Source organism: Nicrophorus vespilloides, unplaced genomic scaffold (assembly GCF_001412225.1).
Source record: "Nicrophorus vespilloides isolate i.1.1-1 unplaced genomic scaffold, Nicve_v1.0, whole genome shotgun sequence".
Taxonomy (NCBI): domain Eukaryota; kingdom Metazoa; phylum Arthropoda; class Insecta; order Coleoptera; family Silphidae; genus Nicrophorus; species Nicrophorus vespilloides.
In genome coordinates, this window is record NW_017095648.1 from 72,023 (window position 1) to 98,726 (window position 26,704).

Here is a 26,704-nt window from a genome sequence, read left to right on the forward strand (position 1 = left end):
AAAATAATAATAAAAACAAAATTAAATACAAAAAAGGAACAAAAATTAATGAATGTAACCTTTTTTTTCTTCTTCTTCTTCCAGTTTCAGAAGGCATCTAAGTAGTATACAAGGACTCGCCGTTCGAGGGAGTACAAAAAAATAAATAAAATTTCATCATCATTTCCAAAAACCTTAATTCCTTTTCCTGTCGCTCTCTCCTAGTCTCCTAATCTTTATCCACTTATCGTCATATCTATACTGTTAACTGTACAAACTATTTATAATATACATGTATATTTGGGCTTCTATGTCATAACATATGCATACATCCATATAGAAAATGATTTTAAAGAGCAGATGGATTTCGTGAAATTACTTTGTACAAAACGCAAAATAAAAATAATTTAATTATTTTTTGATTACTTTTCTTTCTTTTTTATATTTTTTTTGTTTGTTTGATCTTGTTGTTGATAGAAACTTAAAGAAAATAGAAAAAATGAACAAAGTAACGAGATTTTTTTTTTGTTTAAATATCGCACAACAACAATAACTGAGAGAAAACAAATATACGTAAATTGATAATCCCGAGGAAATTGCGAATCTGAAAATTATATTCTATTGTCTACATGTTTTCTTTAATAATCAAAACAAAACAAAAATAATAATCAGAAAAAAAAGCTTCGAATTCTGTATTTTGCTTTTTTCTCTCGCTTTATCTTATCTTTTTAATATAAATATTTACAATACAAAAAGCAACAACGGTATTGAAATATTGTACATGAAATCGCATCACAGACTTTTTTTTCTCAGAAATTAAATACAAAATCCCAAGCTCTATCTTTCTTTCCATCTCCTATCCAACTTTTCTTCTTCGCTCGTTCTCTATATGTTCATTTTATATTATTTTCTATAGAATTTTTTTTCTTTTCAGGAAAATTGATCGCAGACTACTAAACGCATACAATACATGACGTCGTGTCTTTTTCTTCCAATTTTTTTTTCTCGTTTTCTTGATTTCAATACAAAGCTAATTCAGCCCCACCGGAAGCTTGTTAAATATAAATTAGTTCCGGCGAGGCACCAATAGGTTAAGCGCGAGAAGTATAACATTGATGCTCGACACGTTACTAGAAACAAAGGTGCCGGCACAGGGAAATATGTAACAGAACATAAATGAAATATTAATTATGGATATTGGTACAAAAAATTAAATAGTAAATTCTCCTATCTGAAACGCTCTTTAACTGTCTCTACGTCCCATTCCGGGTCGTTAGGGTCCTCTTCCCCGTAAGCACTCTCCGTTGATTCGCTATCGTGAAAAATCAACTTCTCGTCGGACTCGCTGCTTGGACTCGCCACCTCCTGCGACCTGGCGTTCGTCTTCAGCTTGTGCTCATCCGGCATGCTGCGTAGCATCTTTTCGTACATCTCCTCGTTCAATGGGAAGAGCCTTTTTTCATACGGTTCCTCGATTTGTTCGGGTGTGCTACAACGGTTCTCCTCTCTGTAAAGGGACTCCTTGTCCTTGGCGACACGCGATTGCGAGATTGTCCTCCGCCGTAGCGCACTAATGGTAGGTAACGTAGGAATCGGATCATCCATGGGCAGAGGCGTGGCTGGGGGCGAGGTCAATGGAGATACAGTGTTTTCCGAGTTCTCGGCTACGCCTAACACCGGCGCCGGCGACATCGGATCGGGCGTATTCGCACCGCTCGACTCTGCCCTACTGTCGGTCCGCCTATTCGCCCTCGACCGACCATACCCGATTGGCAATTTCAAGTAGCTCAAGAACTTCTTCTTTTCGTCTTGCTCACTTTTCTCGTGTCTCGCTAATACAGCGTCTTCAGACATATCTTCACCCTGCAAATAACGACATAAAATTTTAAGAACATAAAATGATAAATCATTTACAATGATACAAAAATATACAAGACAAAATGCAATGTGCATTCCCCAATTCAAGTAGTAGAAAATTGGGATGTAAACAAAGCACGATTGGAAATATACTACACTATACATCACTAAAATAGATTGGCCTTGTATATTTGTATCATATGTACAATTTATTTTGACTACACATGCAGACAAATTTAGTGTTTTTGTCAAAAGCATTAATATGTTATCCAATCTAACCAGTGCTTAGGATTACATAAACTATATCAAAATGAAGATTCATATGTATATTAATGTAAAACCTAGGTATTAAAATGTCCATTTGAACATAAATAACAGATTACAATTATATTACATAGTAATAATTAACATCTGGTTCAAAGATACATTGAAATTTGAATCATTTAATTATACATTATCTCAGATGTGTTCAATGTCCGAATTATGTTTAGTCTGTGATAATAACTTTATAAAAAAAATAATGGTTCAATTGTAGTACACTGAGTTCATTCTTACGAAGTTTATAATATTATATGCGTTTCTTCAATTAATAGAATAATGACTGTTAAGCAATATTTGGTGTGGATAGTAATTGGATGGGTGACCAGTACCATTTGATTAGTTTTGCTATACTAACAGACAACACTACACTACTAACAAAATATACACTGTTGAACAAAAAGGTCAATAAACACTATGGAAAAAACGCAATCGCTACTACTACTACTACTGATGTAGTATTACTTACATCTCTTATTCCTTGACTAGTTTTCACAGTGCCGTTATTTTTCACGTCATACTTGTTCAACAGATTAGATTCAACGATCCGCCACCTGCGAAAGAAAAGAAAAACGAAACGTTTAATTAAACCGCACTGAAATTGTCGTTAAGTTTCTTGAAATCTCACTTTGGTGTCAAAATTTCCTTGTACTGTAATTTTTCAACTCGCGTTGAAGCGGCCACACTATAAGGAATAATGATATTGTCTATGTCATAGGAATCGACACGATTCCTCTTCTGATGCGACGAAATCGATTGGGCTGTGAGCAGCGGCGACGTCGATGGCGAATCGAACTTCCCGCCTCCGGAAACGCCCAACGACTCAATCTCCTCGTCGATTCCGTCCGAACCGATCGAATGGTGAGACGAGGACATGCGATTCCTCTTCTTTAATTTACCCGTTGGTCTTACATTCTTCCTATTCCTATTCTTGATCTCTGAAAATACATAAATATATTTTTATTTGATGCAACAATTTCAATAACATTTGTGTACAATTAATTATAGATATTGTGTGTTAATAATAGTCAATTACTCACTTGCTGATAGAGCGTTGACTGTTGTTGGTTTTAGGTGTCTATTGTGTTTCTTCCTGTGCTCCAACTTTCTAGGTCTATGTTCTATCGAACTTCCAGCCTTCTCTGTCCGATCGCTCTTTAAGAACTTCATCGCCTTCAGATTGGCCCTGGAACTACGCTGCTGCCATTCCGACGTCTTCATGATTGCTTCCATATGCAGCATCGCCGACGCATCTAAACATTAATCATATAATTAATATAAGAAAATAACATAGATTCATTGTGGAATGAGTCTTTGTACCTTATCTAAGACAGTTCATGACAAAACCTGTAATCATCCGTTATCTACCGTTATAAAAATATGCACTCTCTACATAAGCTGATCACATAATAATTTGTTATTGAAATGATACATAATTTTTTTTATTTGCATTTATAAACAGGTAAATTATGAACAGCTGCTTACTATTAAATATTCAAATACTTTATTGAATAGAATCTATTCAATGTAGCACAGCAAAAAGGCCATCGATCGATCCAGAAAATAGAATGAAAAATATATATTAACTTTGCATAATCTCGGTACGCGTGACTTTGCGCATAAAGCAATATTTTATGTTAAGCAACGATTCTTAATCTAATTCAGCAAACAACTTTCATGGACTTGACAAACTAATAAAAGTTTATCTTAATTTTATGGATCAAACGCAAAATTACGTTAGTTACATTTTACAAATCAATTTCATCAACCTAGTTTTTCATTTTATACCCAATATTTCTACTGCGTATTTGAAAATACGTTAGATATTTTTTTTGTTACATTTTAATTGCATAGTTAATTAACTATAGGATATCGAATTTAAGAATAGAAAAACCAAAATATATAAACACAAGTAAACGCAACTAAGTAAAGATAATAAGTAAGGTCACGAATATTGATAAGCGTGACGCATTCAAGGATTTTAGTAAAAAAAAAGAGTCAAGTTCAAATGCATTTGTTACTCATTGAGCATTATTATGCAATTATTAACGTATTATGGAATTGACGACATTTTTGTAATTTGATGAAAATGTTTACGTATCGTGATTTGCTATTTTATTATCACTGACTAATAAATTTGAAATATACTTTTAAATGTGAAACGTTTGATATATTTGTTAAACTTCAACTGGTTAGTTTAACCAGAGACTATTATTATTAATGATTACAGTTAGATACAGGTCAGAACAATTGACTCTTAGTTATATCAATCATTGCTATTTATTATATTAATTGTTTTATAAGCAAATAAATGAAGACTATTTCGATTATTGTGGAACATGAGTTATATTGTACAAAACAATTAACTTAAAACACTTTCCGTAATTAATGTATTTTGATATACACATACAAAATAGATATACAATAGACTGAAATACCTCAATGTTTAAGACACTAAAATAAGTAACGAGCAATAAATAACATAAATGACTGTTGTAATATATGTAATACATAAATCTCATGTCCAAGTAAATTATGTTTTTGATTTATTAGATCACCAAAAATAGTATAATTTAAAGAGGATATCTTTGTACAGGAAATTTTTCAAATTCAAATAATAATTTGTTGATTACAAACTGCAATATTAACGTTGGAGATCTAATAATTGCAACACATCATAGCCAAAACTAAAATAAACTATATTGGTTCCTATATCGAAATTCCAACTTGTTAAAATTACTTTGAAATAAAGTATTTTTTAAATTTAAGCTTTAAAAACATTGGATATAGAATATTTAAAATCTAAGAAATGTTTGAAACGCACTATAGTATATTTATTACCAACAAAAACTGCATGAAGATTTAGTCGAAATCGTCAAAGAGGTTATCACGAGTTTATCAAGGAAATATGAGGATATGCTTGCAATATTACTTATTGGATTCGTTAAGTGAAGAATGAAAATCTCTATTTTGATTAAGATTGTATCTATTTAAGCTAATTGATTGGTAAAATAATATAAATCAATGTTGTACATGATCAAGTATAAAAGTGAATCTGCCTTTATAGAATAGTTAGAGACTTTTACTATTAGATTAATTAGTAACAGATTTGTTATAATGTCCAGATAAACTTATCACAAAGATGGAAATACTTGTGATAGTGTAAAAATAGAATAGATACGTGCCTTCGTTGAGAGAAAAGGTAGGATGGAATGAAGGGTCCAGCAGTGCGAGCTTTTCATTTTTGCTGAGATAATCGGTGACATCTCGCGGGTGCGTGGGATCCGTCCTTCCGGTACAAAGGGCGCACGTGATGTCCGGCGGCACGCACCCGCATCGCACCGTCGAAGGACGGGCCGCCTTCTTCGAGACCGCATGGAGTCCTGTGATCTGCAATAGCTTGCGCTTCCGGAAGCTGACCAGCGGTCGGGTCCGCGAGCATTGCACATCCGGCGACGGGGTGGCGCCACCGCCCCCGCCACCTCCACTAGAAACTCCGCACGCGCCGTTCGCCTGCGCGTCCAAGCCCTGTCCCTGGACACCCTTCGACGTAGGTGACGCGCCCGGCAACTGTCCTCGATAACCGTTCACACACGTCGGCGACGATGGCACGGTTGACACATGCGAGGGGCTCGCGCCACCCAAGCGGACGCTTTCCTTGCTGGCCCTTATCTTCTTGTGCAGGTCATTGTACTGCCGGATCTTGTAGTCCAAGTCCGCGACCTGCGACTGCAGCCAGGTCCATCGGCTTGCTATCGCTGCTCGATCCTTCGCGTACCGCCATGCCGCTCGTTTATGTCTGCAAACAAAGAACAAAGAAATTAGAAACTTAGCAAATCAGCAAACTCCACTTTAGTTAACACTGCGGATTTTAAGTATTCTTAACCACTTTGAAATAAAATCCTTTAAAGCATGACAAGACTTAATCATTGTAGACTCTACAATGTAGAGCATAATAGATCTTCGACAGTTAAGAACATAACAAATAAAAGTAAAGCATTGCCAGCTACATATTTCTTTAGTCAAAAATAGATTCAATGATTTATCAAATAAACTTTTTAATCTCGGACTAAATTGGTTTCATTTGCTATATTTTAATACATTTTAATGTTATCCTATAACTTGCAAAAGAGTTGCATCAATTTCATCATTTTTTTCGTTATGTGTTTAGAATTATTAATAATCTTTGATTCTAGATTTTCATATTCTAAAATTATTATATGTACGAGAAACTGGAAAATAACGCTAAATTCTCTACATAAATCATTTTAACAATACATAAAGTAAAATAATTTATAATAATTGCCAGATTATAAAAGAATAACCTATTTTAAACTGCTTTTTTAAATGTTTAGTTTAGCGAACTGTGCGAATACGAAGTTATTTACTCATAGACTATATAGTTTATAAAAATGTGGTTTTTATCTTATGATTCATAATCACGAGATTTTTATATCTCATAAACAGCGAAACAAGTTGGTTGATGAATGTTGCACACGATGTAGTTAGATTTAGTAATTGCAAAAAGATGTATAATGCATAACACATATTTATATTGACTCAAAAACTTTTACATTCTTACAAATAAAATAAAAACGTTCAGAAAGAGGTATTTGCACTAGAAAATAAAACAATGGATTTTTGGAAAGTGCGTTTCCTAATGTCGCCAAAGCATTTTGAAACGTTACACAATTGTATAATTCAGCGAAACGGTAGTTGTTCCGTTCTTTTTGTATGTGTGCAAATGTAGTCCCAGTCAATCTGTTGATTGTACAACCATCTTTATTCTTGAACAATGGTGAGACTACAATGTGGGTCGCCTCGAATTTACGAGGAGACGCACAAGTTAAATACAGCAAAAGCAATACAATTTTGCAAATAATATCAAAGGATGCATCCTTGTAAAATTTCCAATAGAAAAACTGCACCGATTAAACTTGTCACAATCCTTAAATCAACAAAACAAGAATTGCCTGTTCAGCGAGATGCAATAACATCGAATTCGCAGAACAAAAAAAAAAGAAGCCATCGTCAGTGTGTTTCGATTGTGATTATAGGTTTTACAGAGTGCAATTAAATTCCCGCGAAGGAGTGTTTCGCAAAACCTAGTCGCGCACAAGATCAGCCTGGTGAGTACAGCATCATCAACAACAACACCGGCAACAAGGAAGGGGGAAATTAAACAAATATAAGGAAAGGAGAGCGCTTGCGTCTGCGTCCCATCGTGCATCACGAGAAACTGGATGCAACTATGGCATGGACGCGAATGGAAGTACAAGCGGATGGACGCGAATCCTTGAAGCGTTATACCGTTTTGTTTGCCAAATCAGATAACAATGTTTACTTTTTTTACCATAGAGCCTAACAACAATAACCATGCATCTCCCAGAATCAATATGCAGACGGAACGAGCAAGGATAAGTATATAAAAAAAGGAGTAGCAACAGCACAAAATACAAATTCACACTTGCCGTCGGACAAGGACACTGGCGAAATACTTTTCCTCGGTGACCTTAAGGATCTCGCGTTAGTAAAAGCGATAGTTTAGTTGAAAACAACATTAACATATGACTATATCATTCTATGTAGAACAATGATGTACTTTGCGTTTTAACAAAATTAAGTGCATCATTGCTTTATAAACATAGAAGATTTTCACAAATATTTGTTCCTATGCATTTACATACATTTCATTTACATATATTCCGCTATATAATAAACAAACTAAAAAATTGTTTGTCGGTTGTTAATTACGCGATAAGTTTACTCCATGATTATCAACATATTAACAAAAGTTATTCGTTTATATCAAATAAACAATAACCAGTTTTAAAACAGAGTATAACGCAGCGCAGTATGCATTGTTCTGTTGTTATTCTGTAGCATAAAAGAATCTGTTGCAATTCGGAACTAATTGAAGTCACATTATTTTTAGGTTTCCTTGCAACCTCTGTCTGAATTATGGTTTACAACAAGTACACATTGGATAACAATTCTATGGACATAACACTGACTTACGTTTTTCTGTTCAATTTCAAGAAATTATTCATCTAAGTGTAACTATTTGATTACACACAAGTAAAGACTGTAATCGATTCTTGTGTTGCTTATGGCAACGGTTCCCAATCGATGTGTCTCGTCACACTAGGTATCGCGATTAAGTGGAACGTGTCGAAAGCCGTTTGTTATCATCAATAAGAGTAGTTAAAACATCCAAATTCCAACAAACAAGAATCGGTATTTTGTATCGCTACATTAAAAACTTTCAAGGAAGTTTTCAGTTTCATAGCTTTTAAACGAACTTCTCAAATATCAAAAGAAATTCGTAAAAAAATAACTCAAATTTTACGTTATAAAAAGATATAATGTGATAACCTATAACCCAAATAAATCTGTATTGAAAACAAAAGGTTTTTTTGGAAAGACATATGGTCTACTTTTGAGTTAAAAGTAAAAAGCTTTCACTGGATCATCAACACTTTCAACATTTGCACTGGATTTAACATCATCTTTGGCAACCGGCGTGATGTTATTCCAGATGTTCCAAGAAACATAACAACAGCTTTACTTATGAAAAGCAATACGAAGAAAATTAAAACGCATCAAAAACAGAACCATATCAATATATTTATAAATATTTATTACTTTAAATTAAACAATTAAAGTTTAATATTTTACTGACAACTAATTAAGTCTTTTTTTGTTTGTTTCGTATATATTTAATAATAATGGTCACAATTACAAGAATTGCGCAACTGAATAATGCGCTGAAAACAAGTCACTTCCCCTTAGTTATGGATTTTATATAAATCCTTACGCAATTCGCTATCCCTATCCTATTTATGAGCATATGACGTATATCGTCGCGAAGACTTGAATTCGAATCAAAAAACTAATAAAACTCCATAATATGAGTTTTTCAAACATGAAACATGAATCCTAATCCATCGTACGCTTTGGAATCACAATAAAACTTTGTTATTGATTAAAATAGAAAAAAATAATACAGTATTTATAGTATTGTAATAATAAATATTGTTATTCGTTTCAATCCGAGACGAAAATACTGTTGATTAAAAAAGTAAAGGGGAACCATAAGGAAAGTTCGGGATGGCGAAGATCGCTTCTTTTTTTTTTTGCAGCTGTGCACAAAGAATTTCGAACTTTCGCGCGAACACAAAGGAAACGGGTTCTTCCGCTTTAGTCCCACGGGATCGTCGAAGGTCGGGCGATTAAAAGCAGCAAGTAAAATGCGACGTTATAACGAGTTGGCGTTGAGAAACTCCCGACGATAACTTTTGTTCCGCAACTAACTTTACCCGTTCAGTTGTAACTCGATTATCGCAATACGCTTTACTTTATGGTTGTTGTCGCAGTTCTATATACAAGACTTAATATTTATACACTCTAGGCTTATCCTCATATATACGTACTGCAGCTATACGTAACATGAAATGTATGTAGACAGTAATTGGTTATGCTTATTGTTTTAGCTGCTAGATATCTTGTACTTTATATTCATTGTATTGCAGATCTTCCTTGCAGATAAGTAGAAAGTATAGATATAGGCTTAACTATTCATATAATTTAAAGTTATGAAGTAATTTTTCATTTTTAGGGGAAAAAAAAAAGACAAAAATTTATAAATATTATTCAGAAATAAAATGTTAACCTTGTACATTCTTTTTCGGTGATTAATAAAACTACCTGAATAGAAAAATCTATTATAAAATCAAAACTAAGAAACTTTAAGATTGTTGTGGAATATGTCGAGAAAACATGCAATTATCACGCACTACGTAATAAGATAGTTTGCGTTGGAGTTGGGATTGTGTTTAAACTTGCGTGTACATAACAGTACTTGACAATATGCAAATGACACAGGCTTTGATCAATCGATATAAATGACCGCAATATGTCCTTTTTACTAAACAAATTACCTCTACAATGTATGCATACAATTTTTGTTATTTAATATCATATGAAGCTGCAACCAAGCATTTGATGATTTGAAAACTAATTTACTTTCCACATCCAGATTTAAGTATTTGATTGAAACTGCGTGTAATGTCATTATTGACAATTTTCCAATTACGCTAAATCGATGCATACTTAATTATTCAGCGTATAATTACAAGATAGGAAAACTGTCTATAGGGAATTAATTAAAATTGTAATTAGTCACCCGCACATCCTGATTTGTAAAGTATCCTATCCAAGCAATTTAGTTATATAAGAAAATTATAACTTAAAAAAGATACGGAATAGCTACAAAAAAAATGGGAATCCTGATGACGCTATCGGTTGTCCCGAATAGTTCCCAAGCTGATGTACTTTGGGAACGAATGAGTTGGCCACATATGATATTTGGTTGCCAGAACATGCGAGATCCACTTGGACAGTGCGGCAAGTAAATGAAAGCACTGAAAAAAGTGTAAATAGAAGTGAAAAATAAATAAAGCGGCAGATAGCGCATTCAAAAGCAGCAACTTTCAAATTCTGAAACTCCATCCAAGCGCATTTACGTGCGCACTCCACTTAAACAATCTTTTGATTTTCATAACATCCAGTACAGTTTCAGATATAAATAGACTTTATGAAGTCTCTCTCTCTCTTTTTAATAACGAAAATTGGAATTTGGCATATAAATAGTTCCTTAATTGCAGATTTAGCATTTAGGGAATTCATAAATTTGAACTTTACGAGTATTATTGTGGTTAAATATAAACAATATAAAACCAATCTCACACAAGTCAGTTCTCTTCTCTCCTTAAATTCTTAATAGAATAGAAACAAAAGAAAATGAAGTATCTTGTGAATTAATTTTGTAACAGACTAATCTAAATGGAATAACTTAAAGCTAATATTTATAGATTATCGAAAACTTGGATAACTAAGTAGTCTATGTTTAGCTCCGTCCAATTTATGGATAAATATCGTTAAGGATTTGGACAGAGCATGATGCGAATCATGTAAGCATGGGACGTGAGATGCGAGACTTCGGCTAGAGACTTATAAATTCAACGGACATTGCGACCGCAACGATTATTATCAGTTCTTCGAAACGGCACAGCAATTTCTTTGAATAAAAACCGTCGTCCCTCCCTGCTTCAATATATATTAATCAACCATTTTAACCAGGCTACGCACAGCGTAATTCCATTATCGATCAACTGCACATCGCAATCTGTCGAGTGTAGGCAGGTCTCGATTACTCATAAGGTTGATTTTTTATTATTTATTTTTTCAGAACAGCAACAAAAAGTTTCGTAAACAAGCTAATTCACAACCAATAATGAGCATATCATAATTCAACATCACGCAACAGAAATTACAGCATTCATTCAGAAATAAGTAACAAATCTTATATAAAATCGAATCATGCGAAGACATATGTGAATCCCTCGAACCATCAATAATTCTTCCGGTCAAATTGCTTTATGTGATAAAGTTCAAATGGAGGAGACTATAAATATTTCAAGAAACCGGATCAATTTTCAGGCGGCTATGTGTGTATTAGCACCAGCACGTCACTCATTATTTCGCTCAAAACCGTGTTACGTAATTATTGCGGAGCAGAAAGACAGTGGAAATAGAGGGGAAAAAATAACGGGCTATGTAATGCGAGTTGGAGCTCACACTGAAAGATTAGATTTCAGGAAATCATTAGTAAGAGATAATCTCGTTTCGCATAAAAATAAAAACGAACTTTGTCGATGCGAATAAATGAAATATGCTCGTCCGTATTTCAATTTCGAGTGCAACTGACAATGCGAAAGTCAATTAGATCAGACGAAGGAAGGAAGGTTTCAAAACATGTTGTTTATCGCGTTAAGTTTCCATTTCGGATGATGATTTTGTAGCGAGTTGAAAAACAAAAAGGGCCTTGGATTTCAATTCAGATCCAATATCGCCTCGTATTCATTTATATTTAATCCACACCTGTATCTAGTATAATCCACGGTACCTTATCAACGATTTATTTATTGATATTTGTTTATACATTTATGTAATGAATTATAACAAAACAATGAAAAACCATAAAGAATATTTCGAATAAACTAAATTTTAAGAACCTCAATTTTTCAATTAGAACAAAATCTATTTCAATTGACGACTTCGAAAAGCTTTTGTCTACTTTTTTTCCTTCCTTTGATTTGTCCAATCCACCGAATAACTGTGACAAGACTCAACAGAGGATAACCATAACAATGGACTTCCTAAAGGACAGATCCATCGTCTCTATTCGTTGAAAAAAAGGGACCATTATTGCCGATCATTAAAATGTACTTATGTCCAGGTAGCTAGCTCTATTAGAAAAAGGCGACCTTGTGAAGAAAATTTTAGAAATTACATACAAAACAACTCGATTTAAAAGGAAAAACACTCGAATAATTTGTTGACCAAGCCTTCTTCGGATAATCGATACAGATAGCTTAGAAATAACTGGATCAACGTTCTGAATCAACTGTTTTTGCGTACTTAATAACAACGTTACGCAATCGCCGTTAACAAACATTGCTCCAGCGAAAGTTAACAGACAAATTTGCTTATTTCGTAAGTTATTTATAATCCAAGTCTATATTGACTGAGTAATGCGTTCCGAAGAAACTAGTAAATATTTAAACAGTTTTTCATAACGTCAGTTAATTTACATCTAAAACAGAAAATACACTCGAATAACTTGAGGTTAAATGTTACATCGAATATGAAATAAAACTAGGCCAATTTTGGTTCAAAACAATAGGCTTTTTCGATCAATTATGTCTAAATGGATTATTTTATAAATACGAACAGAGAATTGTTGCAGTGCAAATAGTAAAGTTTTACGCGTCGATGACGTCAATGCTGGTATTAACTGTTGCCATTGTTTATTTTGAAAGTGCTTACTACTTGTTTATATTTACATCTGGGTGCGTTTGAGATTTTTCAATTTGAAAGAGATTCGATGATTCTCAATCGACAATAGAAAAAAAAGAGATGGAGGACGAGAGAAAGAAGACAGAGCTATCTAAAATTAATATCGCAAACGGAAATCTCAAACATAATAATCGCTGTTTATTTTTACGTCTATTACTATTTCAAGGCGAACGTGTTTCACCTTAGGGAAAAACTGCCACCCGAAAATTATTTTCTTGGAGAATCAATGGTTCTTTGTGTATAGAATTGTATATTATCAAGGTCTTTGATATCATAGCAGCTGCAAACTATCAATGTGACACTTCTACTACGCTCTTTGTGACATATAACATATCCCAGATAAGTTTTCTTTCATGTTTGTTAAGATTGACTGAATATTATTGGTTTAATAAACAGTTTGATTAAAAAAAATAAATATGTCTGGGTTGTATTATAACTCTGCACACAAATTGATAAAATGAAGTGGTTCTTCTTATAATTGATACTTGGAGGTGTAAAATGCAACCCAGAATATTAAAAAAGTGTGAAAAGATATACAAACAATAGAAAAACAATGAGTTATAAAATAATAAATCTGGGGTATATTGTACAACTCCACACATACACAATTTGATTATAAAATGAAGTAAAATAAATAAATAATGTATGCTTACATAGGTAGATATTGTTGATGTGGATTGTTGTATGTTTGCATTTCATCACAACTCTCTCCTCCTGAGCTGCTGACTGTAGCTTCAGAATCCACTTCATTCTGAACCATAGACATCTCTGATTCCAAAAACCCAGATACCCTCTGAAGCTCCTGCTTATCAGATTGGGGCCATTGAGCCAAAGTAGTGAGTCCCATGGATGGGGTGGATCTGTATCCAGTTGTTGGTTCCACAGAGCCTGCACCAAAATACTTATTGGTATGCCTCTGCCTTAAAGTGTTGTTGGCCTGAACAACAGCACTCATCTCAAGTTTCTTAATTAGATTTTTGGTGGAGTTATATGAGATTGGTTTCAACTTTTCCTGGATTACAGGTTTGGGTTCCTCAGGGAGGTGATTCAGAACAGCACTGTCATCTTGTTTTGGGCAATTCATGGGTTGCTGATGCTGCTGCTGCTCCTTGCACTTTTTTAACGTTCGATGCACATGTTCATACACACCGGCCATTTCGCCACTCACGTGCTGGCCCATGAGACGCGACTGGAATTTCCTCACCCTTCTGATCAGAAAATCCATTCTTCTGTCAAGTGCACTGTGCTGTTTCAAGATGCCAGTCATCAGGTCTTTGGTTTGTGTCTCCTTTATATTTGTTACAGAGTCACTCAACTGCTCCTCCATGCTCATATTCATAACATCACTGAACAGCTCCTTCTCCAGGTTGGTGAAGTTGCCCACATTAAGATCACTGCCAGACAATGGGAATATGACATCCTGTTCATCCTGCACAGACCCAGTGGATTCTGCTTCTAGAGATTTGAACACCTGCATGAGCTCATCCACATTGGGATTAATGTTGTTTATGTTGAATAACTGGTCATCTTCTGTGTCAAGTCTGTCTTTGAGGATGCAGGTCACATCCTCTAAACCACCCTTCTGTAGGCCCATTTTGTCGTCCTGGTCACCCATAGGTTGTGGACAATTGCTCATTATAGGCTCCGCACACTCCTCAACTGTACTATCCAAGGCCCTATTGACTTGGTCTATCTTTAACAGTTCAATGGCCAGAGAAAGGGGATTGCCAAAGCCATAGTTCAGATCCTTGCTGGTGGTGGCTTTCCTGGGCACATACAGCTCACCACTCTTGTCCACACCGTTGACTGGGGATGCCAGCTGGTTGGGGGGCAGCTTGAAGCTTTGTGACTGGTTAGTTTCTGTTAGGGCTGGTGCCATGACCTCCACATGGGGATGCCTCACCGAGGCCGTACGCAATCCCATTCATCCACTTTTGCACATGGAATGTTCCCCTTGACTTTCACAAAACACTGTCAAAACCACTTTGGAGACACAGCCAGCTCCAACTAATTGCAATGCAGTTTAATAATTGGGGAGGGGAAAAAAGTTGAAAAACAAAATTGAAAAAAAAAAGAAAACAAACAAACACTGAACTAATCCCCGGCCAATTCCATCGTCGTCGCCCTCGTTGTGCGAATGATGATGGTTATTACGATGGGAAAAAATATAGGATAATAGCAGGAGGGAGACGCTTTAACTGTTCGCTACTTTCCCTTAACAAAAGCGTGCGGTTAGCAGCGACCGGGCATCGTCCGGCTCGAGCCGTTGCGGTTCGCGACGCGGTCCGGAAAACCGGAAACAACGCAGGAGGCAAATCCGGAAGGTCCGTGCAGATAACACCCACGTGACGCCGTTCGGCTTACGAAATCCCGGAGACACCGTGCTTACACACTACGAAATACGCACCTACAACCAAACATTGCACCACCTTCGGTCGAAACTGGGGGCGCACCGCCGCACCAATGAGCACTTGTCACCATCGGATACGTGTCCGACATGAAATCCGTGTGGACGGAGCGCGATAAACAGGCGAAACGGTCTTCGCAGAGACGATTTTTTGCGGGACAAACGTACTACCACAATGGCGCCGTTCGGTGGTACAGGCGGACGACGTACCACTCCATTTCTGTTGAACAAACGAACGTCGGCGGCGTTGACTGAGCAGACTCCTCGCGCCACCGACCGGCCCCGCCGATTACAACACCGCTTGATGCAACTTCACACACACACGCACACACCGACGCCACAGACACACGAGCACCAGCCTCGACAGGAACCACCGAATCCAAGCGAATCCGTGAAGAATGATGTAGGATGTAGATCGGACCTGAAGACCCTTCACCGATGATGCTGACGATCCTTCGCCGCTGTTGTCGCCGTCTCTCTCTTGCTCACGCCGTTGAACGCCGTCTACGATCTATCGCACCTTTTTTTTCCGGTTTCAAATGCGCAATGTTTTTGCAACGCCAAAACACCAACGCAGCGATGGCCGAGCGACATCTATCCGCACCATTCCACAACCTTCGATCCCGCGCGCGCCAGTTTCGCGCCCAAAATCACTACACATTCACCTCTCCATCACTCTCACTCACAAGCACTTCATTTCACTTCTTTCCCATCCAAAAATACACTTCCAACGCTTTCCCCGGAAACGAACAACAGATCCACGAATTTGATGCATTCACTCGATATTCCAATCCACTCGAAGCGCGCGCTGCCATCCCATATCTTATATAAAATGTCCTGCAAAAAAAAAAATAACACCCTAATTAATTAAAACAAAACAATTATAAACAATTGAAATACACACCTTTCCTGACTCCAATATCCTTATAAATCTGTAAATAAACAAATATTTTAATATTTGGTTTGCAGCTATATTCAAGTAATAGACTGATTTTCATTCATTTTACTCAAATTATATAAAACAATTAGAAAATTAACATGCAATCTCATAAATACACTTATATAAATTAACAAATACATTCACATCTATTAGTTATAGAAATTTAAATATATTTTTTTTAATTCAGCTTTAAATTTTATATAAGAGTTCAATGATTAGCAAATTGTCTAAAAACGTAAATAAAAAACAATGTTAATTATTGACATTTCATGAAAGTTAAGGAAAATGTTATAATGAATTTACCTGGATTGGAGAAAAGCGCCATCTGTCTGATCGCGTCAGAAATCACGACGAATTCGCTTCTTTCAGAGCGCTTCGTTTTCATGAAAACTAATCCCATTTTCAAGTAACAAGGAAGTAGTTATACCAAATGCTATCCCATATCATCGTTGATATTAAATACCTCGCTACAATCACTGAAAACACACAAACAAACAAATTAATAATTGCAATTATAAATATTTAATATACCCACCTTTTTAAGCACTTCGTTGCCATCGCTTGAATATCTGCAAAGAAAAATAATTATATAAATGTTTGATTTACAACTGTTCAATAAAAGTAAGTTCAGCATTAATGTTTTATCAATTTTAGACAAAATAAATTGAAACTTTCTTATTCAGAATTGATATGTCAATATGAAATTTGAATACTTGCATTGAGAATATTATTATTTAGAAAATACAATTTGCATATGAACTTCAATTGACAAATAAAGGAACAAGAGACCTACCAAAACAGGCAAATGACACATCAATGGTCAATTCGTAAAGTAATTAAGATGGAAACGATTGCGAATTATATAACATCAGAAAATAATCTCTGTAATGAAGAGATTTAGTTGAAAAGTAAAAATTAGAATAATTTAATGCGTAAAAACAGGAAGTACTAGTCTTAGCGTCCGCACGCGGTAAAATTTTCTTATAAATGAACGCGTCAAATAATAGATCTACAAGAGAATCTAAAACAAAGCAAATTATACTTGAGTAATTATAGAAGAGTTTGAAGATATGACGCATTTATATATACATCGATATAGAAGTTGACAAAACAGTTTGAAATTTGAGATTATACATAATATAAACATGGCGACGATAACACTAAATATTGTGCCCAAGTCATTTCAGCGGAAAAGTATTAATTGCATTGTTAAAAGCATATTAAAAACTTCAAGACATTATTTCATAACCATATTTTATATAAAGACAATTAAGTATATAATATGTATGTTGAATATTGCATATCTAAGTTTGCAAAAAAAAACTATATTAATAATAAATTAAAAAAATAATGCTTCTCCATTAGTAAAAGTCAAATAGGAACAGTCAGAATCAAACAATCGAATAAATTTGGTCATTGCAATGAAATCTCATCGAGTAGAAAAGTATGAGTAAATTTTTCATATAACCACCAATACAAATTGAGAATATATATATATATACATATTGCATAAAGAAGCTTGTATTGTTATAGTATTGAGTAATATAAAGGGTGTAGAAAGTTGTTTGCGGCTATTTATAATTTGTCATAATATTAGTCATAGATAACTCGAGATCAACAAAATTCAATCGATTAACATGTTTAATCAGGGTTAACATAATTTGTAACAAGTGCTTTTATAAAGTCATATTTGTTTCAGATGCTTGATATTAACAAATATAAGCTATTAGAAACGTTTTTAGCAAGCAAAAATTCATGTTGTTTAAGATAACTGAATAAATAAAAATATATTGTTTATATACAATGAAACTATTATCTTTTTCACATAATTTGTAAATGTACTAATTGAAAACACATACCAGTAGTTCCAATTTGCATTGCTTACTCGATGCAAAGCAATGGAAATATATTGCTGCAGTCGAAGAATTGTTAAATTGAAGTTGCACCGAAGAGACTTCTTGTACGTTCAGTGTAAAATGAAAATCTTACTGCTGCTCTGAATAGGCAACACTACGTGCAAAGCACAAACGTCAAATTTTGGAAGTCAAAATACTAACAAGGATCAACTTAAAACCAAGCCCTTTCTATGTAAAAATAATAACGAGGGTCGATTAAATGTATAACAGAGGGTTGTACATCAAGAAAACCACCGATAAACGCTCTCATACTCAGATATTTTTTCAGGGATTTTTCGAACGACCTGCCAAATGACATGGTCGTTATTTTCGGAAAAATTGTAATCAAATCTTGTTCTCTCAATATCTCGATGGATTTTTTTTGTCTCAACATTGTTGTATTTATGTATTTTCATGCGGTTACGATTGCAGATCAAATTTGCGAAATAAAAAACGCGTTGTATACCGTAATGAAGAATGCGAGCTATCCTCAAGGATTCGTTGCAAAACCGAAGTATTCGTATTATCTGAGGGAGGATTATGGATCGCGTAGGGTTCCGTTGATGTTGGGAAATGGTTAGATGATGGATGTGAGTTGGTCCTTACGAATTTGGGGAAAAAAGGACCTCCGTCTTGGCCTAGATTTTTGAATGCCGCGACTGAGCAGCAGCAACAGTTAGTAGTACCAAGATGAGACTGTTAGTTTTGTTATCTTGCAGAGGGTTTTCTTACCTAATGGATCTTCGGGGATGAAGTTTTTGGAGCGTCCTTCGTCGACCGTTTTCCCGTCCATCGCGGCACACACACGTACCTATTTTCCTCGTCTGTCCGTCCGTGGACTTCCATCCAACTTCTTACCCCCCTCCTTCTGGTTGTCATGTGTTTTGACATGTAGGTGGATATCGCACGAGTATCGGCTTTAAGGTTAGATCCAGAGACACCAACACCATCTCCTTGGCAATTCCATTCACCAGCACTTCCAACCATCTGGGATATGGCAACCCCAAGTGACTTCCTCGAACTCGACTACCACCAGGTCGACGCAGCTACCACACAGGTAAATCACTCTAAAATCATCACATATTATACAATTATAAGTATATGTGGTTACCATGGATTTGTTTTCAAAAGTCTTCAAGTATATTTACATTTCATTCCTACCTTTTCTAGAAACACAACTCTTTTAATTCACACCTAATGTTTACCTCCATATAAAAGATAGTTACTCTCACAAAATAGTTATTTTTTAAAAGTAATACTGCTACCTCTATGCTGAAGATATTACTTACTATAGTGGTAGATTTTAAAAACTTGGTTGAAATCTTAAGAGGCAAAAGTACAAACAGTATTTTTTGTCATCAACATTTCAATACAGTATTTTGAAACTATATTTCAACTACACTTAAAATAAAACATGATTCAATTTTGACAATTTATAAACAACATTTTATGATTTCGATTTTAGGAGATAATCCACAAACGACTGCTTCCATTCGCCGACACTGAAATTTTCCGATGCAAGATAAAATCCTCAAGGAAGCTGACCCTAGGCGACGATGTCAAACCAAAATACGAAGTGGTTCTAGATACCAAAGGAATCGATCACGCATTTAGACCTGGAGATTCCATCGGAGTAATTTCGATCAATAATAAGGAAGAAGTCGAGAAGTTAATTTGCAGGTTGAATCTTCTCGAAATCGCCGATAAAACTTACAGTTTAAAGATATTGAAGAACACGCAAAAGAAGAAACCCGTTCTTCCACCGCATATACCAATAAAAGGAACACTCAGAGATGTTCTTTTGAAATTCGTGGATATTAGGGCTGTACCCAAGAAAACGTTCCTACGCGCTTTGATGCCGTATTGCGATGAGTCCGATAGGGATTTGTTGAAACCGGCAAGCGATTTAAAATCCACAACTTATGAAGATTTCATCACCAATAAAGCGCGTACTCTTTTGGATATGCTCGAATCGTTGCCATCGTGCAATCCGCCTATGGAGCGACTTTTGGAACACCTTCCGCCTCTCCATCCCAGGTTCTATTCAATAGCTTCATCGCCGTTGAGAGAAGAGGAATTGCGCTTTGCCTTTTCTTTAGTCGATTGCGGAAAAGTCAAAGGTGTTTGCACTGGTTACCTAGAATTGATTTTATCCGTTGAGAATGAAGAAATTGAATTTTACTTTAGGAAGCGTAATGATTGTTTGAACGATTTCTACGCTGATGATTGTAAAGTGATTCTTATTGGACCTGGGACTGGGGTTGCTCCGTTCATTGGATACTTGGAGGACTTCGCGTTGGATAGGAGGAGCTTAAGCGCTGTTTTGTATTTTGGTTGTCGTTACAGTGACAAAGATTTCATCTATAAAGAGGAGATGGATGGGTTTTTGGAGAAGAAGGTTTTGTGTGAGATTAACGTGGCTTTGTCGCGTGATAACAAGGAATACGTGCAAGATGTCATTGCTAAGCATGGAGAAGCTGTTGCAAGGAAATTGATGGATGAAGAGTACAGAGTTTGGATTTGCGGTAGTCGAGAGATGGCAAAGGAAGTGCAAAGCGCTATAGTTAAAAGTTTTGTTGAGTTTGGTGGAGTGGATGAGAAGGAGGCTTTAGAACTTGTTGTTGGAATGCAGAAGCGAAACATGTATGTTGTTGATGTTTGGACGTAAATAAAGTAGGCAACTTTTTAAACATGTCTTTAGATTTTTAAGTTACTTGTGATCTCCGAATACCGTTACCATCGTGGGTCGAAGGATGCTGTTCAATGATGATGTAGAAGATGAGTAATACCAGTGGGTATTCGAGGAAAGTTGACCGGGATGAAAGGAAACATCCTGAGCGCTTCCAGGAAGGCGTGGGCTGAGTCACTTAAGTCTCTGGCCCCCTGGTGGCCGCAGCCGCACCAGAAGGTTCCCCACCCTTACTGAACCTTGAATAAATCTATTCCATTATCTAGAAATATTCCGACCGATGGTTGCATAAAGCGCTCTTTTCAACCACTCCTATAGTTTATACACTTTGTAGTTTCTGTTTGTTTGTTTTTTTTTTGGATACCGGCGGTGGACCAGAGTATTGTTGTTTATATTTTTCTCAATTCATTTCCTCTGGGGTGGTTCGCTCTATGAGTGGTTAACATGAATAAAGTGATCGGTTTTTTCGGGGGCAAGAAGAAGGAGCCGCGCGAGGAACAGTACAACCCCTGCATAGGTAGTCCGACGAACGTCCAGCACGATATTCACGTACATAAAACCGACGATGGGAAACTGGAAGGACTTCCCACCGCTTGGCAGAAGCAGATCCGTAAGTCTTTGTCTCAATTATACAGAATTTTCCAATTGAAATCATCGTAAAAACTTCGAGCCAAGTGTTAGATGAATCACTCATCAAACCTAAATCAAAATACTTAAGTGCAGAGAGCCCAGAACCTACGGATTCCAATACGAATAGAACAGATTCCAAGGAGGGGAACCCTGATACAAATGCTTTTATCAGTATGATTCTGACATTTTCGTTTTTTTTTCTCGATATAAGCTTATATTTCATTTGGATTACAATTGATGCATTCACTCGAAAACATTCGTTAAACTTCTTTTGTACGGCTTAAAACCATGAACATCCGCAAGTAATCTTTGCCTTTATCATCTCTTAATCAGGTGCGCGGGCATTACTTAATGTAATTGACCTCTAAAATTGTTAACACCTTGCACAACCGAAATGAATGGATAAATAAATAAATAAAACCTGAGGCAATTAAACCCATTGTCTTTGTTTTCAATGGTTGGGAAATGTTCGCTTAATTCCATGCAACAAATATACATCAGTGCTACATACAAATGTGAGAATTGCCAACAGTGCAAAAAAATTATTGTTGTTATTTATAACTCGGTTCCAAGCAATTGTAAATAATTATCGATTTTTCTTTTATCTTCATTGTCGCATTCTATAGTAATTATAAAAATTAGCTAAATGTGTAAAACAATTTATTTATTACTTTGTGACGTTATTTCACTATCATAATACGTAATTAAGGTACATAATCAACCACAATATTTACATAATAAATAAGGTTTTATGCAGTTGAATGATAACCAAATAACTTGAACATGTCTATTTTTAAATAAAAAAATATCTTTAGAAAATTCTTGATCAATATTTTATGAATTTAAGTATATTTGTACAGACAGTTCACTGACTCTGAGATTACTAATTTTCCTCTGTTTATGTAAAGAATTGTGCGAATAAAATCTATAGTTGAACCTCGCTTAACACACAAAATGAATTGTAAGAAAAATGACTCGCTTAACGAGCGACGTTTCGCATAACGAGTGACGATGAGAAAAGAAGTTGTGTACACCTATTATGTGTATCTTTGAATATGTTTCACTAAACGAGTAAAAATCTGGAAGTTTTGGAACGGATTAAACACTGTCTTTATTATTTAAATATTTGATATTATTTCCAATTGTCGTCTGTTTATGAGCATTCATTTAGGTTTGTCTCTAAATAGAATCAGTTTGCGTTTTATTTTAGGATTGTTTTGATACGTGATGCACGTGTTTCTAAGGGGGAAGTCGAGGGCGAAAGGAAATATCCAATAGTACAGAACTCGTAGCTAATCTTCAATAGAATCAAAGAGACATAATTCAACAACTCAGAATATATTCTACACACGATTTAAACATAAGTTTCATTTAACTAATATCGATTAATTAAGTAATTGCATAGTTTTATACCTAATTGGATTGTTTTATAATCTTACTTAATTAAAAAATATCTACAAATTTCCTCAAATAACAAAATATATCCGAGCGTATGTAATCACACAAAACAATAGTAGAATTGTTCATTAAATTCGCAATCGGCTTATCTCGAAACAAATTGACTTATCTAATTTTATCCAATCAAAAAAAAAATATCATTTGCTTAGCACAAATATAAAGCATTGTGGTTCGCTGCAATTGAGAATATTATCTATTTGAAAGTCAGACGAAGCTGAAAACTGCAGGGTTTATTACTGGCAAAATTATCGAGATTTTTTTTTGTAATTTTCAAGTACAAATTATTACGTAAAGTACAAAGTTTATATTATTGGTGTTCGCTACATTTTATCTCAAATCTAATCAATTGTATTGGAAATACATGTAAAATTGTTAAAATATAGATACATTTGTATAGGTTCAACGTGTCCTGCACATTTCTTTTATGAAATTTCCTTTTTCCGAATAGAAAATTAACTGTAGATGCGTATCTACTTTTAAGAAGTAATCTTAATCTGTCGATGTATTTGTATTGATTTAGGTAAAAGAGAAAGTTAAAGGTAGAATCAACATAATTGCAGGAAGTACTAAGGTCGTTAGTGTTCAAATACAGGATGCATTTTTAGGATGTTGCGTGAAAAGAAAAAACGGATGGTTTATGTCGGGATCAAAGTGTGGCACTCATTTCATAATAAATAATGAAAGAAAAAAAATATGCAATGAAACGCAGCTTCAATAAACAATGAAATGGGCAATATTCCAACAAGTAAAAATTGTAACTATACATTCTGTGAAAATATTTATAATATCATTCAAATTATGAAAACTGGTAGTTTCTAATGTTCTAGTTGTTGTTTTCCCAATTACAAAATTTTACGAATCGTCGTGTTTGCTGATTTATCGTTGCATTATCGATGACTCAATGTTTCCACTTATTAATCAAAATAATAATATTTAAAAAAAACTCAAGAGTTGGTCATCTAATTGATTTCATTTTGATTTGCATTCGAATTTAAATAAATTGTTGTGGACTTTTTCATATTGTAAATTTATATAGGTTTTATTTTGTTGTTAACTTACACATTCTTATAAATGTTTATCTAATCTAGATGTTAATTAAATGTTTCCCATTATTCAGAGAGACTTTTAGCCTATCTTATCTGAAATCAATATTGCATATCTCTTTACAAGTTGTATTTCGGAAATTTGCAGATAAAAAAAAATCGAGGTTGAAATATGCATATTGATTATTCATAGTTATGAAATAAGTGTAGTTTAGTTTTTTTTTTGTTAAACCTAAAATAATGGAGACTAGATAATGTTATTGACGGAAATAGAATTGGGACGAAATCAAGGCACGCGCGGAAATTTATTGTTTTCAAAGTCTTACAATGCAAACGAATTAATCGATGTTTGCGTTTGTTGTTAGAAACCTGACGAAATGGATTGTCTATTGGCTTTTAGTATCTGGATCAATTATTTTTAATGCTTATATCAAATAACTAAAGAAACAACATTTTGTGTTTCGATGCTGCAAATACGGAGTTGTGGGTATTTGAAACATAAATTTATGTTTGAGTTGAATTGAAAAGTTAATTATCTTGGATATTGAAAGAATGGTAATTGTTTACAAAAATAAACAACAGTAAAAAATATTGAAATTTTGTGTGATTTATGTTTGTTTAACTTCAGAGAGTCAGTTCACCGAGGATGAGTTGTCGCACAATTACCAAGCGGCGGTGAACGCAGTGAAATACTTGAATTATACGGCTACCCACAAGCATGGCGACTTCAAATTCTTCATCACCGAGAAGAACATCGAGGAGGAAACGAATGCCATCGATAGGTTTATGGAGAAGGGCGGTCACAGCAGCCGCGATGATAGTTACGAGAAGTTGGAGAAGGAATTGCCTCCGGCCTTGCCGCCGAGGGCGGACAAGTATGTATGTTTATGCTCAAGATTACTATAAAACTACAACAAAAAAATGCTTTATATTTTCAGAACGCAGACTTTGGTGACGCCGCAGCCGGTTAAACCCAAGGAAGCGGTGGTGAAGGATATCGCCAAGAGTTTGGATAACCTGAGCGTGGACGCGGAGCAACCGGTGCTTCGCAGAAAAACCAAAGAGATTCAGTTCATCAGCGATCACGATTACCTGCAGAAGATCAAGAAACTGTGCAATCCCAGTGATCCGGAGACGAAGTACGTGAAGGACATGAAGGATTTGGGCACGGGCGCTTCGGGCATCGTGTTCGTAGCCACGAACAAGCAGACCCACCAGAAGGTGGCAATAAAGGACATAGACATGACGAGGCAGAACCGCAAGGAACTGCTGTACGGCGAGATAAAGATCCTGAAGGATCTGTCTCACAAGAATCTGGTGAACTTCATCGAGGCCTTCGTTCTGGAGATGAATCTGTGGGTGGTGATGGAGCTGCTGGAAGGTGGACCGCTGACCGACGTGGTCACAGAGACTATCATGAAGGACGCGCAGATCGCTGCAGTTACCTACGAGGTGTTGCAAGGTGTGAACTACCTGCACTCGCATGGCGTCATCCACAGAGACATCAAGTCCGATAACATACTGTTGGGTATGGATGGAACTGTTAAGGTCACGGATTTCGGGTTCTGCGCGAACGTGACCGGAGACGAACAAAGGGAAACGATGGTCGGGACTCCCTTCTGGATGGCGCCCGAGGTCGTGTCCAGGAAGATGTACGGCAAGAAAGTGGACATCTGGTCATTAGGTATAATGGTGATCGAAATGATCGACGGGGAGCCGCCCTATCTGAAGGAGCCACCGCTGAGAGCGCTGTACTTGATCGCAGCTAACGGCAGACCGACGATAGAGAAATGGGATAAACTTGATTCAAGGCTGAGGGACTTCCTGGACTGCTGTCTTCAAGTGGACGTCAACGAGAGAGCTACTGCCAGTGAATTGCTCAGACATCGGTTCCTCGATGACCGAATGGACCTGTCAACGCTGACGCCGCTCATCAAAGCTGCCAAGAAGCAGCTCAGGAAAGATTGGTAACGAGATCGTATACTTCACAGGATCATTTCTGTTGTATATCTCACATATTTCACGAACGTGAACGTATACATATATTTACATATTTTAAAGAACCTATTACAATTGCATTTGACAACTTCGGAGGTTTTACTTGAGATTCCATTTAAAATTTGTTTTTCTATATTTGTTAAATAACCAAATGATCTCTCTTGGTTACATTCTGACGCAATCCCAGTATTTTCTTTCTATATATTTTTTTTTGTCTTAAATTATACTATAACCAAAAAATATACAAACGAATGGTGCCTTACATACATATAAGAACAAACATTTTTTAAAGGTTGTTAAAATATTTTTATAAAATTATATTGACTTAATTATTATTCCTCGCTTATTATTTTTCTCTGTCTTCCCAAACATTGACGCTGTCAAATAGATGATTTTTATACCTTACAAATAACAAATATTATCTTAATGTGCACCAAATAACATGTGCAATACTTTCAACATATTTCGCGTGTCTCAATTCAATTTAAATTGTGAAGTTGTATTCCCATTATCAATAAAAATAATATAATTTCTTACTATAAAAAAAATCAGATATAATAATTTGAAATA

General features: G+C 35.5%; 3 protein-coding genes across 3 annotated transcripts; 2 read left to right on the forward strand and 1 right to left on the reverse strand.

Annotated features, from left to right (window-relative positions):
• Positions 1-516: 516 nt before the first annotated feature.
• LOC108558875 (KAT8 regulatory NSL complex subunit 1) lies at positions 517-19,124 on the reverse strand. The gene is made up of 10 exons (XM_017915914.1): positions 19,049-19,124; positions 16,957-16,990; positions 16,725-16,897; positions 16,386-16,413; positions 13,728-16,318; positions 5,340-5,953; positions 3,195-3,407; positions 2,783-3,092; positions 2,624-2,708; positions 517-1,842 (listed from the first exon to the last, which is right to left on the reverse strand). Exons 5-10 carry the CDS (start codon positions 14,996-14,998, stop codon positions 1,207-1,209), a joined length of 3,129 nt encoding a protein of 1,042 aa, XP_017771403.1. The 5' UTR covers positions 14,999-16,318; positions 16,386-16,413; positions 16,725-16,897; positions 16,957-16,990; positions 19,049-19,124; the 3' UTR covers positions 517-1,206.
• A 59-nt stretch (positions 19,125-19,183) lies between these two features.
• LOC108558885 (methionine synthase reductase-like) lies at positions 19,184-21,020 on the forward strand. The gene is made up of 2 exons (XM_017915943.1): positions 19,184-19,373; positions 19,782-21,020. The coding sequence occupies exons 1-2, from the start codon at positions 19,311-19,313 to the stop codon at positions 20,982-20,984; spliced, it is 1,266 nt and encodes a 421-aa protein (XP_017771432.1). The 5' UTR covers positions 19,184-19,310; the 3' UTR covers positions 20,985-21,020.
• Positions 21,021-21,261: 241 nt separating this feature from the next.
• On the forward strand, positions 21,262-26,677 carry LOC108558880 (serine/threonine-protein kinase PAK 1). The gene is made up of 3 exons (XM_017915929.1): positions 21,262-21,615; positions 24,765-25,011; positions 25,075-26,677. The coding sequence occupies exons 1-3, from the start codon at positions 21,450-21,452 to the stop codon at positions 26,105-26,107; spliced, it is 1,446 nt and encodes a 481-aa protein (XP_017771418.1). The 5' UTR covers positions 21,262-21,449; the 3' UTR covers positions 26,108-26,677.
• The last annotated feature ends 27 nt before the right edge of the window (positions 26,678-26,704 follow it).